The sequence below is a fragment of the Haliotis rufescens genome, unplaced genomic scaffold (assembly GCF_023055435.1).
Source record: "Haliotis rufescens isolate VD_foot unplaced genomic scaffold, xgHalRufe1.0.p SCAF_18, whole genome shotgun sequence".
Taxonomy (NCBI): Eukaryota; Metazoa; Mollusca; class Gastropoda; order Lepetellida; family Haliotidae; genus Haliotis; species Haliotis rufescens.
The window spans coordinates 29,634,215-29,653,620 of record NW_025963868.1 but is presented as its reverse complement, the minus strand read 5'-3'; the positions used below and the strand labels follow the sequence as shown (position 1 = coordinate 29,653,620).

At 40.4% G+C, this 19,406-nt stretch overlaps 1 protein-coding gene across 2 annotated transcripts in view; it reads right to left on the bottom strand.

The window, feature by feature from the left end:
- Positions 1–8,482: 8,482 nt before the first annotated feature.
- The window catches only part of LOC124126192, a 37,883-nt gene continuing 26,959 nt past the window's right edge, over positions 8,483–19,406 (bottom strand). Inside the window, exons 6-7 of one of the 2 annotated variants that reach the window (XM_048398565.1) lie at positions 9,442–9,696; positions 8,483–9,078 (exon numbers count right to left, since the gene is read on the bottom strand). In XM_048398565.1, coding sequence (XP_048254522.1) covers positions 8,801–9,078; positions 9,442–9,696 — 533 coding nt within the window. In that variant the 3' untranslated portion in view covers positions 8,483–8,800. Of the gene's footprint in view, positions 9,079–9,441; positions 9,697–18,953; positions 19,341–19,406 lie in introns of those variants that run through there. The other variant, XM_048398566.1, reaches the window with a different exon arrangement.

The window sequence follows — 19,406 nt, the reverse complement described above, 5'->3', positions numbered from 1 at the left end:
AGTTAAAATCAGTTAGAAATATGTAATATTTCATTAATTAACAAACTATTTACTATTTGTTGTTGACCAGCGGAGATAACGGGGGTATGTGAGCTTTGCTCACTTCTTTCTTGTTATAAACATTTTAAATCCCTGTTAAATGTAGAAAAATATCTTACACTCCCCATACCAGTACATCTGAGAATATGTATGACTCGTTTCAGATGTAGCAAGTTTAAACTTGCAATTGACTTGGGGAGATAAACAAATGTCCCATACACTCAACGATTATGTAAATATTGTATAGAAAATGGTATATCTTTTATTGAAGATGAATTTCATGTTTTACTTGTATGTGAGCGTTATTCAGCCCAAAGAAATATGTATATTAAACAGTACATCAAGTTTCAAACTGTAACATCTTTTACTGAAATTATTTCATCAGAAAACTTTGATGTTGTATAACACATGTTTATATCTATATAAAGTCCAACGGCTAAGAGAAACCTAAATCGACTACTTCCTTAGCATGCGTAGTTCATGCAATCAACCATTGTCTGTATTATGGGCCTATGGCCTTCTTACTGAATAAACTGTCTGTCTGTCTGTCTGTCTGTCTGACGTATCTGTGTCAGCACTCACATGCCCATTGATGTACTTTGGTATTTTTATATAGTTTTTGCCATCAGTTCTGGAATTCCACCTTATACGGGGTATATCTACTATATTAAACTGCATAACCAACCGCTATATTTTCCTGTAGCTCAGGACACTTTCTAGCGTTGGGTCCATGGCATGGGCACTTTCAAGCTCAAAGTGTATGTAAGTTTTTTCCTGGCCTCCCTATATCTATACCGGCCTTAATATCCGGCCTTAATATCTGTCCTTAATATCCGGCCTTAATATCCGGCCTTAATATCTGGCCTTAATGTCTGGCCTTAATATCCGGCCTTAATATCCGGCCTTAATATCCGGCCTTAATATCTGGCCTTAATATCTGGCCTTAATATCCGGCCTTTGTATCCGGCCTTAATGAAGCTCATGAGGATAATCTAACCCGCATTCCACTCACTTTAAGGTGAGAAGTCCCCAAACGCCAAAATGTTTTATGTATTTCATGTAATAAAAGTTTGGTATCTTTTCCTGTGTTTGTTGGTCATTATAAATAGAGAATCTCACCAGAGTGTCGTTTGATATCAAATATATCAACAGGAGCTGATAAAAGCGGGAAAACTTCCCGAGGATTTTTTCCACTTTTATCAACGAGTGTTGATATATTTGATATCAAAAGACAAGAGGGTGATATTTTATTTATCATCCAACATCATTCTTCCAACTTTTTCAATTTGTAGACAGTAATAAGCAGTGTCTTAAGTGTAAAAAGTACTGCTAACAGCTTCAATAGCAGAGCCATTAGTGATGTCATTTGATTGTGACGTCATGGTTACCAATGACGTCACAATGGTCTGCAAAGCATTGTGATGCAATTTCATTGCAGCGATATCTACAGTGTAGATATCGTCGCTTGATCTCACCCAAGCGATATCTCCTGTGGGAGCAAGTTTTGGATGATAAATACATGTTTAAAAACAGCTTTCAATTCACATGTTAAAGGTCTGCAGTGTATTTGACGAATTCTGCTGTAGATAAATGCAAAATTCTGCATGAGTTCTGCAGAAAGTATGATTTTCTGCAAGAAAGGTACATTTCTGCACTCCACGGCAATCATAGACCCATACCACAAAGTGATTTCAGCGCTGTGAAGATCATAAGTGAATGTTAAAGTCAACTTAAGATAATACAAGATAACTTTAACATAAGTTTGTGAGCAGATGATGCCATGTGCATGTGAGAGTACTCCCTGTGGAGGTTCCATGCTTGTCATTACAGGTGACTGCGTGGATCAGGTGGTCAGGCTCGTTGACTTGGCTGATTGGTTGGTTGGTTGGTTGTTTAACGCCGCACTCAGCAATATTCCAGCTATATGACGGCGGTCTGTAAATTATCGAATCTGGACCAAACAATCCAGTGATTAATATCATGAGCATCGATCCACGCAATTGGGATCGATGACATGTATCAACCAAGTCAGCGAGCCTGACCACCCGATCACGTTAGTCGCCTTTTACGACAAGCATAGTCGCCTTTTACGGCAAGCATGGGTTGCTGAAGACCTATTCTATCCCGGAATCTTCACGGGTCACTTGGCTGATTGCATATCATCAAATCCAAATATGTGGATCATGCCCATGATGTCGATCACTGGCTTGTCCAGTCCAGACTTGATTATGTATATAGAACACTGTCATATGAATACTGGAATATTGCTGAGTGAGTCATTGAACAACAAACATACATTGTACATGACAGTATGAGACGTATGATAGTCTTAGCGGTAAGATCACTTTGTGTCCCAGGTCTCATTTCACCGTCAATAGCGGTAATCTGACCGTGGTTGCTGTTAATAACGGTGAGTTGTGCGATCTTCCGATCGCTTCACACACGATTTCGCCGAAATTAATTAAAACAATATTAAAAGGATTTTTGAATAAAATTAATTAAATAAGTTACATACATACATACATACATACATACATACATACATACATACATACATACATACATACATACATACATACATACATACATACATACATACATACATACATACAAAGAACACTTTTTGTAGCCAGACAGTGTAATTACATGATGATTTTGCGTACTTCAGTATGGATTTGTTGACATGGTATTTCCGGTGTTACGTGTTCAAATGTAATTATTTCGTGTATAATGCGCACCCCCTTCTACACAGCTGTGTTTTTTGGAAAAAAAAGTGTGCACTATATTCAAGAAAATACGTTATTGACACATGAAATAATAATGACCTAACTATGTTCCCGAGTGTTTTCAGTGGTCCCGATAAACATGTGTCAGTTGTACTGACGATACAGCGTTATTCAAATCCATTCCCAAAATATATACATTGCGTTTAGTTTCGTCTCATCATAATCACACATGCATGTAAATGAATATATTATAGAACCGGATCCGATCCAGTTGTCATTTTCCTAATCACACAATTTCACAATTTCAGTAGTCGACATACATATTACAGAATGGTATATATGCATATAAATACACTGTTTAGTCCAGAGAGTTAAGTTTTCACATTTTTCAATCCCGAAACACGAGATAAGGGCAGTAGTAGATAACGTTTTGAGTATAGCACGCTGTAAGGTGTTGTGTACAATGTGGTAATTAGTGAGTGAGAGTGAGTGAGTAAAATGTAACGTCACTGTAGTACTTACACAAGTGGGGCCATAACATGAAAGAGATCTGTGCCTAATCTGATTAGCATTGGATTAGATTTTCGTGATATAATGTTCCAAATTTAAGAGAAACGCTGGCCATGCTCGTTGGATTTTGCTCGAAATTTATTATTTATGTTATATTGCATGTGTGAGCCTGATTTTGTTTTATAGAAATACACCTTTCAACTATTTAATATTTATTGCAGGCAATTTCCTTTTTTACAACAGTTTGAAGCATATGATGGTTTTCGGAAAAATCCCACGTCTCCCCAGAATATGAACTGGTCAGTCACTAGTATGTACGGGCAGGGAGAATTTAGTTGTATTATTGTTGAGTGCGGGATAAAAAATAGGAAACAAACACCCCATGTCACATATCCATTAGATATTCACAGTCGACAGTCGATACAAATGTTAAGAAAGAAAGCAGGATATATCACTTTCCATGATCACCTAATTCATTAGAGCTTAATATATATTGCTTGCGTTCCTGATGATAAAAATGTTCATTTCAGGAATGAGTACTGTTAAATTAAAGTAAAATTCCAAAATTTCGGTAAATATTTACCATTTAATCCGACAAGTCATTTTATTCATTTTGTTTATCAACCAACCACCTGTCGATTGAATAGGAGGTGAGGTGAAATGGGGTTTAACGTCGCGTCCAAGAGTATTGCACTTATATAGCGACGTGCATGTATGTGTGTGTGTTTTGAGGTTATTTTATCGATATTTTCAATATAAGTGAGCATGTCAATTATTATAAAGCATTATTCGAGGAGCAGTGAGTCATTAAGAGCATGTTCCTATCATACTTAAGTCATCGATGTTGTGATCACCTTCGTGTGTGTCGACTTCCGTCAGTAGAACGGTACACGCTTATTTGTTTCCCGGAAACCTGATGGTTCTACTACACCAATCAGATCCAGTTTGGACAGTGCCGTTTTCGTAGGGAGCCTTCAGTGCAGATCGAGAGATATCTGCAGGCTGTGATTGGAGGATATTCTGTACGATTTTTATGACTTTCAAATGTACATCCATCCAGTTTTTAAAACTGACCATGTTTTTCTTTATTTAGGACTGTCTTTTTCAACATGATGACTTATGCTGAATGTTACCACAGATATTTTCAAGTAGGTGACATTTCGTGCGAAACTGGGGGTGGTGTGTTTAGCTTCCTGTTTGCGGAAAAGGAGCTGGCTAAGCTAGTCATTTTTTATTTTTTTATTGGTGCTCTAAGGCCAAACTGTGCACACACGTACAGGTAATAGCTGTTGAATGCTTAGTTATTTTAAAAAAAATATAACGTAACTATAGAAGTCTATGGGAAAACATTTGGTTGTGTGTAACCTGATGTCGCCAACATTTGTTTCCGAGCACGCGGTGTTACCACCTTCCTCTGTGACATTGATTCGTCACTGCACATGCAATAGTGGTCCACTGTACCTTCATTATACGGTATTATAAACCTATTCATTGGGATCACTATTAAGTAAGGGACTTCTTTCTATAGGTATTAAAACCTATTGTGAGGTTTTACTTTCCAGTTGGGTTAAATCTGATAAACTGGGACGTTGTAATGTCCCAGGGATTTTATATAATGTCCTGGGTATTTTATTAATATAACTTCCGTTCAGATTGTAACATGTAATGAAATGTAAAATCAAATGACAAAATGTTTTCTTTATATTCCCGAGGATCGAACACGCAACCTTAATATCTGTAGCCCAGTGAGTGTACCACGAGGCTACAGAGGTGTTGATAAGCTTCACTGGTTTTTAGAATGTCCTTTTCAAGATCCGTACGCCAGCAACAGACATTTTACGCGCAACAGAGCATGCCCTGGGGGTCGGGAAAAGCTGCGGGGGCTTCGCCCCCTTGGTTTTTCCCTCTCCCCAGGGCATGCTCTGTCTACCAAAACCTCGTGAGCGTGTTTTCTCCAATACATGGACATTCTATAAATATGTATTTCTAATTATACACCCACCTTTTGTTTAGACAAACGACGTGAACATGCGTGTATTCATGTTAATATATTGTAACATAAAACAACGCGGACAAGCCTGACTATGAGGAAATGTTTTTCAAACTATTCACAACAATACATATTCGTGTCCTGTTTCTTAATAATCTTCACTGTTATGTATGCGGGTGGCACTTAACCACAGAATAAGTGATACGAAAATTTGCATCGTTTTAAAAAACCATAACTTATCTGACAACGGTAATTGTTAAACGAACATGGATGTTTCAACAGCATGGTTCAACACGTGATCGGCCAAGACACCACTACCCTAGACAACCCTCCTACCAGAACACTAACACCTACGCTCGTCCCACCACGCAACTACCCATGGCGGCCTTCTCACAACACTAGCCCAGACACCCTTCCCACCACACCACTACCTCAGACACCCCTGCCACCACACCCTTACCTCAGACACCCTTCCCACCACCCCACTACCTCAGAAACCCCTGCCACCACACCGCTACCTCAGACACCCCTCCCACCACACCGCTACCTCAGAAACCCTTCCCACCACACCACTACCCCAGACACCCCTCCCACCACACCACTACCTCAGACACCCCTCCCACCACACCACTACCTCAGACACCCCTCCCACCACACCACTACCTCAGACACCCTTCCCACCACACCACTACCTCAGACATCATTCCTACCACACCACTACCTCAGACACACCTCCCACCACACCACTACCTCAGACACCCCTGCCACCACACCCCTATATCAGACACCCTTCCCACCACACCACTACTTCAGACACCCCTCCGACCACACCACATCCCAAGACACCCTTTCCACAAAACCACTACCCCAGAAACCGGTCCCACCACACCACTACCCCAGAAACCCTTCCAACCACACCAATACATCAGACACCCTCCCCACCACACCACTACCCCAGACACCCCTCCCACCACACCACTACCTCAGACACCCCTCCCACCACACCACTACCTCAGACACCCCTCCCACCACACCACTACCTCAGACACCCCTCCCACCACACCCCTATATCAGACACCCCTCCCACCACACCACTACCTGAGACACCCCTGCCACCACACCCCTATATCAGACACCCTTCCCACCACACCACTACTTCAGACACCCCTCCGACCACACCACATCCCAAGACACCCTTTCCACAAAACCACTACCCCAGAAACCGGTCCCACCACACCACTACCCCAGAAACCCTTCCAACCACACCAATACATCAGACACCCTCCCCACCACACCACTACCCCAGACATCCCTCCCACCACACCACTACCCTAGACAGCCCTCCCACTACACCACTACCTCAGACACCCTTCCCACCACACCACTACCTCAGACACCCCTCCCACCACACCACATCCCAGACACCCTTCCCACCACACCCCTACCGTAGACATCCCTCCCAACACACCACTACCCCAGACATCCCTCCCACCACACCACTACCCCAGACACCCTTCCCACCACACCACTACCTCAGACACCCTTCCCACCACACCACTACCCCAGACATCCTTCTCACGACAACACTAACCCAGACACCCTTCCCACCACACAACTACCCCAGACATCTTTCTGACCACACCACTACCCCAGACACACTTCCCACCACACCACTACCCCAGACACCCCTCCCACCACACCACATCACAAGACATCCATCCCACCACACCACTACCTCAGACACCCCTCCCACCACACCACTACCCCAGACACCCTTCTCACCACACTACTACCTCAGACATCCCTCCCACCCCACTTGGACACGTGGCTCTAGAAAATGGCAATCCCATCAAGTTTTATTGAAGTCCTCCAAACATTGCTTTGCTAATCATGAAACCAAAGCGTTAATTATAGCAAGTATCCATACTACACAAATCAAATATATCATTTTCACGCAAACACGGCAAAGGTAAGAGAAAGAGACAGGTCCTTGTTTAAAGGAATGTCAGTTACTCATGTGTTGTTGTTTTTAAAAAAATACTGCATGATTTAGGCGTTGGTACAATAGTGAAAATTCCGTCTCAATAGAAATCTAGCCCATGATTCGTTTCAGTGCCCAGTGCCCGTTCGTCAATGCATAACGTTCTAATGGTATGTTACGTGGTTAATGGTTATAGATATATTGACAATGCCCGTTCATAAAGGTATAATGCTCTGATTAAAGGGACACGATGCTCTGAAAAATGGCAAAGGTCGACATATGACGACTAGAAAGAGACTGGAAATGAGCCGCGAGGATAGTCCCTCTTTAAAGCAAAATGGAATTACCTTATGTAGATGTTAATGCTAGATATAATAAAATGCATGGTATTGGCAATAGTGAGAATTCAATATCAATTGAGTTTATATGAAGTTCTAATAATATGTTTCGTGGTGAATGACTGTCTTGTGTAGAACAGTAATATCACAGACAGAAAATCCTGTTGGCTGTGTCATATAGCGAGAATGTCCAACTGACAGACACTGTCGGACATCCAGCCATCGAACTGTACACAAGAGGAAAACACCAGCTACAGATTTAACCAAAGGCGTTGTTTCATAAAGTAACGGATATTTGATAAAAGCCTCTTACCACAGATGTCTTCGAATGGATAGCTGGTATTTCTGTGTTATGTATCAACTCGCCATTTGCAATAGTTATACCTGGATTCACTCATATACACTTTGCGGGGGCACGGGTTGCCTTGTGATAATTACATTAATTCAGTATTACATTAAGTCTTTCTACTTCTTGAATAATAACGATAACAGTAATAAAGCTTATCTTATAGTACTATATACAGTTAGTATAACAGAAAGTCAATTCATGATCCCTACATAATGACATAATACTGATATCACAGTATACTGTACAGTGACGTAGAACTGATATGACGTATAGTTTACAATAACGCAGTTCTAATGTAACTTTACATTACAATGACATCATAATGATATGATATATACTTAACAATGACGTTATACTGGTATGACGTATATTTTACAATGTTGCCTGTTGGTTGTTTAATGCCGCACTCAGCTATTTTTCATCTACATGACGGCTGCGTGAGCCTGGACCAGACAATCCAGTGATTGATATTGTGAGCAACGATCACGCTTACATCATATACGGCTTTTCCACTGGACGAGAGGTCGTTTACATGACATTATAAGTGTATGAACGACACAAGTTAGATTTAATTTACACAAACTTATACATGTTGTAGAAACACTGGAAACTAAACGTACAAATAACAACCCGTTGGTTTGGAAGATAATTATGTGCAGAAGGGAAAAGCGTTAAATTCGCAAATCTATGAGGAAAACACGGCGAGACTATCCGAAGCTCTCTGTATAGTGACAAGTCAATATCAAAATCGTTGGATGGGAGCAGCAAGGAGATATGGTTACCGAAACTCCATTGTCCCTTTGATGTTTGAGGCACCAGCATAATACCGTCATGGTGTTTGGATACGTGTATATTTACACAGTGTACTTAACTGGATATGACATTATAGATACTGCCTCCCTCAAAGGGAGCTCGGTACAAAGTGGTGTATTCATGTCCTGCTGTTTCATCCGTTCGTCCATCAACGTCATTAGGAGAATCGTACACATTTCTATCACTTTGTGTTTCTGGCTGTTGTGATTGCTTCATCTTTACCAGCATCAGTACCAGAATGACGATGATGATGGCAAACACGCTTCCGGCAACGACAGCCCCTATGATGACAACAGAGCTATTGCTTCCATTACTTTCTTTCGCCGCCTTCACTGAAAAAAGTGTAAAATGTGTATGTAAACAATTGATTGAATTATTTAGGATATCAATACCTTGGAAGAAATGATAAAATATAATAATAGTGAAGGAGATGTTAAACGCTAACCGTTTGGCTAAAACCCAGGAGCAGGGATGTAGACACACCAAACATACGATCACAGGATTTTGACACGCTACACAAAGCGTATAAAACAGTCGGTTCTCCCACTGTCAGTAACATGGCAAACAACAAAACAATTCCTGTCTGCTCAACTTATTTAAAGTGCTCTAAACTTAATTAACCTGTCTCTTTATTACACATCCACCATCTATCCTCAACTCAAATCAATACTAGAGCAAAATTAAAGGTTCAGTACCTTGACAAGCAATTTCCCAACTCGTATTGCCACAGACAAAGACCAATGTCTTTGTCCCTACAAGGGATGCTGTTACATTGACTGTAATCTCAAACATGCCAACAGTAGTATTAGTACGTGATGTATTCAACAGTCTTCCTGTAACGTTTCCAGTCTTCAAATACAGCTCAATGGAGTCAGAACAATGGTAGTCTTGTACACGTACTGTCACTTTCTCTGCAGCCCGGCTGCTCAATATGTCACATGACGGGGGTTCTGAAATACAAAATACACAACTAATGTAACGTTGTTGTTTTTTATACAAAGTATACGAGAAGAACAGTTGCTTTATCCTATATGTCGATGTTACACCTACTGATCTCTATATATATTACGATTTATGTGTAAAATGTTCACTTAGGCAAAATACAAAACGCCAAAATATTTCAGTCATTTTACAATTATTTCCCCGTCAGATTGACTAAAAGTTTTTTAGAAGTTCAAAAGGGCTTAAAAACATCAAAAAAGTCTAACTATGCTAGGATCAGGAGCCAAAAATCAGCAATATACATTTACTTTCGTTTTCTTTCTGTCACTGGGTGATTATACAGATAATAAACATATGTGGAATTAGTTATCAAAATACGATAAATGGAAAGATTCCGGGTTAGAAATGGTCTCCAGCAACCCACGCTTGTCGTAAAGAGGTGACTAACGGGATCGGGTGGCCAGGCTCGACAGACTTGGTTTATGCATGTCATCTTGTCCCCATTGCTTAGATTGATGCTCATGATGTCAATCACTAGATTGTCCGGTCCAGATTCGATTATTTACAGACAACCGTCATATAGCTGGAATATTGCTAGGTGCGACGTTAATCAGCAAATAATCTTATAAATGGAAAACTCATTGTAAAATGATTTAAATGTTATGGCGTTTTGTAAATGCCAAACTGAAAATTTAAGTTAATTTACATCAATTTGGACTGTAACATATGTATATTTGTATCATGTCTTACCAATAGCTGAGAAATGTTTTGTCTCAATTATAACCCTGGCAAGCAAAACAATACACAACCCCTGATGTTGCACTTACATATTTGTCATGATCGGGCACCGTTGCTACAACGACGTGATGTATCGATTCATCAGGTGATGGTCTATGCTAAAATAACACACTTACTTGCAACTGTCATGAAACAACGTGACACATTATCCCCAATGGAGCAAGTTCACCTTCCCGCGTATGATAGTTGTACCCCTGGCAGTGTGAGAACACTGTAGGAAGAGTTTGGTATAGTCACCATCACGTCCCCTTACGGCGTCATGTTCACATGACGTTTCCGTACATCCATTCAGCATAACATCACGCAAATCTTACAGAACGAAATATTTATCTCCTAAATGAAATAATAGTGAAAGGGATGTTAAGCGCTAACCATTTGGGTAAAACCCACGAGCATGGATGTAGACACACAAAACAAACGATCACAAGACTTAAAAAAGGACAGCATATATGAAGGTTCAGTACCTTGACAAGCAATTTCCCATCTCGTATTGCCACAGACAAAGACCAATGTCTTTGGCTCTACAAGGGATGTTGTTACATTGACTGTGATCTCAAACATGCCAACAGTGGTTTTAATACGTGATGTATTCAACAGTCTTCCTGTAAAGTTTCCAGTCTTCAAATACAGGTCAATGGAGTCAGAACAATGGTAGTCTTGTACACGTACTGTCACTTCTTCTGCAGACCGGTTACTCAATATGGCACATGATGGGAGTTCTGAAATACAAAATACACAACTAATGTAACGTTGTTGTTGTTGTTTTTTATACAAAGCATACGAGAAGAACAGTTACTATATCCTACATATCTACTGATATATATATATATATATATATATATATATATATATATATATATATATATATATATATATATATATTTGTATCATGTCATACCAATAACTCAGAAATGTATAATTCTAATTTTGCACTGACAACTTTGTCGTGATCGGGCACCGTTGCTACAACGACGCGATGTATACAGTCACCAGGTGATGGTCTGAGCTAAAGTAACATACTTACTTGCTACAGTCATGAAACAACCTGTCACATTATCCCCAATGGAGCAAGTCCAGCGTCCTGCGTGTGACTGTTTTACCATTGGTAGTGTGAGGACACTGTAGGAAGAGTTCGGTATTGTCACCATCGCGTCAGGTAGACATTTTGCAGTGGTCATGTCACATGTGGTCACCATGCCCCCTGATGGCTGGATGTAGGAGTGTGTGCGTCCTGTGCCACTGCAGCTCAGGTTTGCGGGCGAGTCCAAGAATCCTATCTCTGGACACACAAGCTCTGCTGCACCTGGGATGTATTAATACAGTGTCATTATATGTTGACACCGGCGACATTGGAGAATCTCGGAGACCGTACTGATTGCATGTCATCATATCCCGACTACACGGTACTTGCACGCGAAAACAATATTTACAGTGACATAACTGGAAATAAAATAACAATGAAACAAAAACACATTATTGTAGCATGTATTACACGCAGTAGGAGACAAAACATGTTTTTATTCACTACGTACGAGTATTGTCGCAATCAGTTGAAACAAAAGTACTTTTCTTCGTTACGTACCTTGGGAAAACTGAGTCAAATGTATACCAAGAAGGATGTATAATCCGAGACTGTCACTTCTTCCAGTGAACTCCATCTGTAGAATGAAGGTGTTCTTGTTTATGCATATGGATCAAGGTAAGAAAGATAATAAATTCATTCTGGACGCACAGCAACAGCGTCTTTTTTTGTTTTTTGTTAAACGCTGCACAATAGTCTAGATTTTTATGCAAACGTGTAAATAATTGAGTGTGGACCAGTGATTGATATCATATAGACAGTTGTGTTGACTTAGTATGAAATAACGTCCGAATGTTAATGACGTCACATCGTATACCTGTTTAACAATGTCGTATACCATGATAACACTGTCTTCATGCGATCTTCAATAAATATAACAATATTTTTTTCATTAAGTCAAAGGGAATAATGTATTGTATTTTACTTTCTTTTATGAAATTCATGTATTTTCCTCACTTCTATTGTGTAGTTAACATAACTGATGTGAAAAGTCGAATTACACAACAATGATAACGGCATTTCTTACCAATACATATTGTAATTACTTGTCACTTTCCTCACGTCCTGTATAACCTTAACTGATTCTGAGGTACAAAAATGCCACTCAGTGTGACCTGTGGTAAAAAAACACAATGACACAAAATAGGCTAGTTTCTCTGTCTGTCAAAGTTATATGTTTGGACTAATACTAATTATTCGTCGTAAAGCAACATGCTTTCAGGTCGTGGATGGAATGTGAACAGCAATCGCTGATCTATTTACTAAAAGTAATATTCGTCGGATCATTTCTGCCCTTATAACAGATGGCTTTGATCTGAGGATGTGTATACCTTTGGTTTAAATCAATGACAATTAACGAATCATGTCTACAGTGTATATAAACTTACTGTTGTTGCAGGTAGTCAACCAGTCTTGCTCCTTCCCTGAACACTCCGCACCCACAGTAGTAGATCTGCAGTCAGCTGAGCTGCATTAACATGAATCAAATTACAAATACTTCCCTTGAATAATACATATGCGAATATACTTCCTTAAACTAATGGTGTTGTGGTAGATTATTTTTCACAGAAACAATAGAAACGTGTTGAGGCAAAACAAAAGTTTACACCATGATAATCACCGACACATGAAGCAGACACAGATTACATCAAACCCAAATTTAACGCTATCGTGGTCACCTTGAAGGAAGTAGGAAGTAAAATGATAAATTTTCCGACCATGTGTTATTTGGTGAGGGTTGTTGTTTTGTTTCGTTTTTGTGTACTGTGATACATATATTTCACCCCAAGGCAACTTTTCAGCAGATTTGTGTCAAGCTAGAGAATTTGTTCATGCGTTTGTCATTTCATATTTATTTTTATTAATCGACAGCAGGAAATAAACTGAAATCGGCGCTTCACATAGAAGCACCCGATTTGAAAGGGCAAATAGGTTTTTGTCTGGCCAATAGGGTTTAATCTGGCCAATAGTGTTTTGTCTGGCCAATAGGGTTTTATCTGGCCAACAGGGTTTTGTCTGGCCAATAGGGTTTTGTCTGGCCAATAGGGTTTTGTCTGGCCAATAGGGTTTTGTCTGGCCAATAGGGTTTTGTCTGGCCAACAGGGTTTTGTCTGGCCAATAGGGTTTTATCTGGCCAATAGGGTTTAATCTGGCCAATAGGGTTTTGTCTGGCCAATAGGGTTTTGTCTGGCCAATAGGGTTTTATCTGGCCAATAGGGTTTTGTCTGGCCAATAGGGTTTTGTCTGGCCAACAGGGTTTTATCTGGCCAAGAGGGTTTTGCGCGTAATGGATTTCCTTACTTTGCAATTACAACAAGGCGATAGACAGCTATCACACTTTCTTATAAATGTGACAAATGTTACCTTTTTCTGGATCTCGGAGACTGATACCATGTGGAACATGACTGATACTATGTAGAACATGACTGATTCCATGTGGAATATGACTGATACCATGTAGAATATGACTGATACCATGTGTTACATGACTGATACCAGGTGGAACATGACTGATACCAGGTGGAATATGACTGATACCATGTAGAATATGACTGATACCATGTGTAACATGACTGATACCAGGTGGAATATGACTGATACCATGTAGAATATGACTGATACCATGTGGAATATGACTGATACCATGTAGAATATGACTGATACCATGTGGAACATGACTGATACCATATGGAATATGACTGATACCATATGGAATATGACTGATACCATGTAGAATATGACTGATACCATGTGGAACATGACTGATACCATATGGAACTATTTTATTCCGCTGTATAGCTGGTTGTTGTATGGTTGTCAGTGTAAACATGAAATCACACCTACTAAATAAAATTGTGTTTAGATCTAGGCCTACATCCTTTGAGGTAACAAATTGTGATAATTTTTTTATAAAATTGACTTTCACTTTGTGAGAGTTCATTGGAGTATGAACCTTCGTAGAGTGAGGGCCAAACATATAGTTACAGGCCTTCATACAGTTTGGCCCTCACTCTATGAAGGTTCATACTCCAATGAACTCACACAAAGTGAAGGTCAATCCTTAATCATCATCCAAAACTGGCTCCCACAGGAGATATCGCTTGGTTGAGATCAAGCCATATATACACTGTAGATATCGCTGCAATGAAATTGCATCAAAATGCTTTGCAGACCAATGTGACGCCGTTGGTTACCATGACATCACAATCAAATGACATCACTTATGGCTCTGCTGCTGAAGCTCTTAGCAGTACCTTTACACTTAAGACACTGCTTATTACTGTCTACAAACTGAAAAAAGTTGGAAGAAGGATGTTGGTTGATAAATAAAATCTCACCCTCGTGTCTTTTATCACCTCTTGTTGATATATTCGATATCAAAAGACACTCGGGTGAGAATCTCTATATCCTTGAGTCATTGAAGTATATATTCGTATATACATGTATGAAGTGCCTGATAACCTATTTTCAATGCGATAGTATTCTGGTCAGCGTGTTCACTCGTCACGCCCAATAATAAGTTAAATTTGGAAATGTACAGTGGGTGGAGTTCATTCTTGGAGAATGAATATTTCTAAACGCGGCATAAACCTCACACACTCACCAGTGTACTAATGACAGACATAGTCATAATGTTTAATTCAAAAATTGTTTTGACGTATTTTTGCGTAACGTGGCCTGGGATCGATCCACCGCCATTCCGCTAGTCGACAGTGTCACAAGGTTTGTGGTGTTTCTGTATAAGGAGTATACATAATCCATGGCACTATAAGGAATATTAGACATTTATGCATAACCACATTGACTGTATAACACTGCATAAGGAAGTTATAAATATCTCAACTATAGCCTGTGATATAAGCCTTGGTGATCAATATAACAGTGAGTGGAAGCATTGGGCTATGTGAAGAAACACACACACTGCATTACTCTGAAACTGCTGATAATAACTCTCTTATGTCTGATCAAAGGGACACGTGGCTCTGGAAAATGGCAATCCCATCAAGTTTTACTGAAGTCCTCCAAACATTGCTTTGCTAATCCTTAAACCAAAGTCTGTATTACAGCAAGTATCCCTACTACACAAAGCAAATAAACTGGGCGGCAAAAGAAAGTATAGGTCGAGATCCATGATCGATAAAAAAAATAACAAGACGAGGTTTTGTTGTGAATTATAATATTACCTGGGGAGGGGTAACAAATGATTGATCAACCACAGTTTGAATGAAATTGTGCAATCACAGATATTGTAAGCTCAAGGTAAACAATGGTGGGGTAAGAAATTTCATTTCAAAAGTTGTCTGAAATGTCACCAAAAAATTGTAAGTCACACTACAAGTTCATTGTCGACACAGATGCCTTCAATATCGTGTATGACCTCCAGCTGCCTCAATGCATGCTGTGATACGCAGCCTCATCGATGACGTCAGTCTTCTGATGACGTTGACTGGAATCCGTTGCCACTCGTCTCTCCGACGGGAGGCTGATGGCGTGCTCTAATCTGTCTGTCAAGATGGTCCCACAGATGTTCAATAGGATTCATATTGGGTGAGTGGGCAGGCTAGGGAAAAACGTCAACGTTCTGCTGGTTTAGAAAGTTCCGAGTCAGTCCTGCAGTATGGGGCCTGGCATTGTCGTGTTGAAACAATGTCTCCTACTTTTGGATTTGTAAGAACGGAGGCACAACTGGCTGCAACACTTGGTCTCTATACTGCACAGCGTTCAGGTTTCCCTGTATAATCACCAAATCAGTCTTCTGATCACAACAAATACCGCCCCACACCATGACACCTCCCCTGCTGAATGGATGGACCTCTCGAATACACGCCGGAGCCAAACGTTCCCCTCTGCGTCGATAAAATCGTTCTCTGCCGTCATTTCGAAATAAGTTAAACCGACTTTCATCAGTAAACAGCACTCGACACCAATTTCTCACTTGGCAGCGTCGAACCTGCCTCGGCAATTGCAGTCTCATGCGTCGATTTTGAGCAGTCAGTACCATTCCTCGGATAGGACGATGCACTCGGATTCCAGCAGCACGAAGTCGTCGTAGTACTGTACGTTGGCTAATGGGATGTCCCGACGCTTTTGCTGCCGTCGCCGTCGCCGTTACGAATCTGTTTCGCAGGCAGTCTTCCAGTGGTGTTGTCACTCGGGGTCGTCCGGTTCTAGGCTTGTCCTGTGTCCTCCCTGTCTGCCTGTACCGTTGACTCAGCTTGGCTACTCTCAATGGTGTACAACCAAACCTTCTGGCAATTTGGACCTGCGTTGCCCCCGTTTCGGCCATACCGATGGCACTCTCTCTCTGCTCCTGTTGTGGCATTTCTTTGGTGTGCTTTCATCACGTGTGGTTATACCCTGCAGACGAACGCATTTATACAGCTAACATGCATGTGAAGTTTATGCCATAGGCGGGAAACCTGTTTCACCATTTTTGTGTCACCGCACGAGCGCCGTCAATGGTGGTGCGTTCGGGTGAAGTGTTTTTTTGGTACTGGGCAGTCATATTCCCAATACCCACTTTCCACTAGTTATCGCTGTTTTAAAGAAAATTACAAATTGCCAACCTATACTTTCTTTTGCCGCTTAGTTTATATTATTTTCACGCAAATGTAAGAGAAAGAGGCTGGAAATAGACTGCGAGACTTTGGAGACTCATCCTTGTTTAAAGGAATCTCAATTACTTATGTGAGGTTGCTATTTAAAACATACTACATGATTTAGGCGAATTCAGTATCAAAGGAAATCTAACTCTTCATTAGTTTCAGTGTCCGTTCTTCAATGCATATAGTTCTTATTGTATGTTACGTGGTTAATGGTTATAGATATATTGACAATACCCGTTCATGAAGGTATAATGATCTGATTAAAGGGACGGGATGCTCTGACAAATGGCAAAGGTCGACATATGACGACTAGAAAGAGACTGGAAATGAGCCGCGAGGGTGGTCCCCCTTTGAAGCAAAATGGAATTACCTTATGTAGATGTCCATGCTAGTTATAATATAATGCGTGGTATTGACAATAGTGAGAATTCCAAGTTCTAATTATATGTTACGCGGTGAATGAGTGTCTTTGGTATAAGAAAATCTTGTTGGCTGTGTCATATAGCGAGAATGTCCAACTGACAGACACTGTCGAACATCCAGCCATCGAACTGTACACAAGAGGAAAACCCAAGCTACAGATTTAACTAAAGGCTTTGTTTCATAGAGTAACTGATATTTGATAAACGCCTCTTACCACAGATGTCTTTGAATGGATAGCTGGTATTTCTGTATTATGTATCAACTCGTCATTTGCAATAGTTATGCCTGGATTCACTCATATACACTTTGCGGGGGCACGGATTGCCCAGTCGTCTAAGGTGCCGCGATTCGCTGTTCAGAGTTGCGTCCCTTGGACACGCCGGAAACCTATGATCGTAGGTTGGAATCCTGGTTCGCCCTGATTATGTTTATAGGTTTGTCAGCACCATACCCGTGCTCGTGGGTTTCACCGAAGTGGTAAACGTCTGAGACCTGCATCACTTTGGGCTTTCCTCCCACATTAAGCTGACACGCCGCGATATTACTTGAATACTGTTAAAAGTGGCGTAAAACCAAACTCACTCACTCACTCATATACACTTTGCGGTATAACGGGGTAAACCGTGAAAAGGAATTAACAAATACAGCGACACTATAGGCCCTTGTGATAGTTACATAAATTCAGCACCATGGCGCTTGATAAGGTGTGGTGGGTAGGCGTCTTTTGACTTAATGGTTAATGACAATAACAGTAACAAAGTTTATCTTTTGTACTATATACAGTATTACATAAAGTCAATTCATGGTTCCTACATATTGACATATAACTGATATCGAATAATACTGTACAGTGACGTAGTACTGATATGACGTATATTTTACAATGACGTAGTTCTAATGTAACTTTACATTACAATGACATCATAATGATATGATATACACTTAACAATGACGTTATACTGATGTGACGTATATTTTACAATGTTGTCTGTTGGTTGTTTAATGCCACACTCAGCTATTTTTCATCTACATGATGGCCTCGTGAGCCTGGACCAGACAATCCAGTGATTGATATTGTAAGCAACGATAACGCTTACATCATATACGGCTTTTCCACTGGACGAGTGGTCGTTCACATGACATTATAAGTGTATGAACGACACAAGTTAGATTTTATTTACACAAACTTATACATGTGGTAGAAACACTGGAAACTAAAGCATAAAAAACCCCGTTGGTTTGGAAGATAATTATGTGCAGCAGGGAAAAGCGTTAAGTTCGCAAATCTATGAGGAAAACACGGCGAGACAGTCCGAAGCTCTGTACAGTGACAAGTCAATATCAAAATCGTTGATTGGGAGCAGGAAAGAGATATGGTTACCAAAACTCCTTTATCACTTCGATGTTTGAGGCACCAGCATAGTACCGTCATGGTGTTTGGATACGTGTATATTTACACAGTGTACTTAACTGGATATGACATTATAGATACTGTCTCCCTCAAAGGGAGTTCGGTACAAAGTGTTGTATTCATGTCCAGCTGTTTCATCCGTTCGTCCATCAACGTCATTAGGAGAATCGTACACATTTCTATCACTCTGTGTTTCTGGCTGTTGTGATTGCTTCATCTTTACCAGCATCAGTACCAGCATGACGATGATGATGACAAACACGCTTCCGGCAACGACAGCCCCTATGATGACAACAGAGCTATTGCTTCCATTACTTTCTTTCGCCGCCTTCACTGAAAAAAGTGTAAAATGTGTATGCAAACAATTGATTGAATTATTTAGGATATCAATACCTTGGA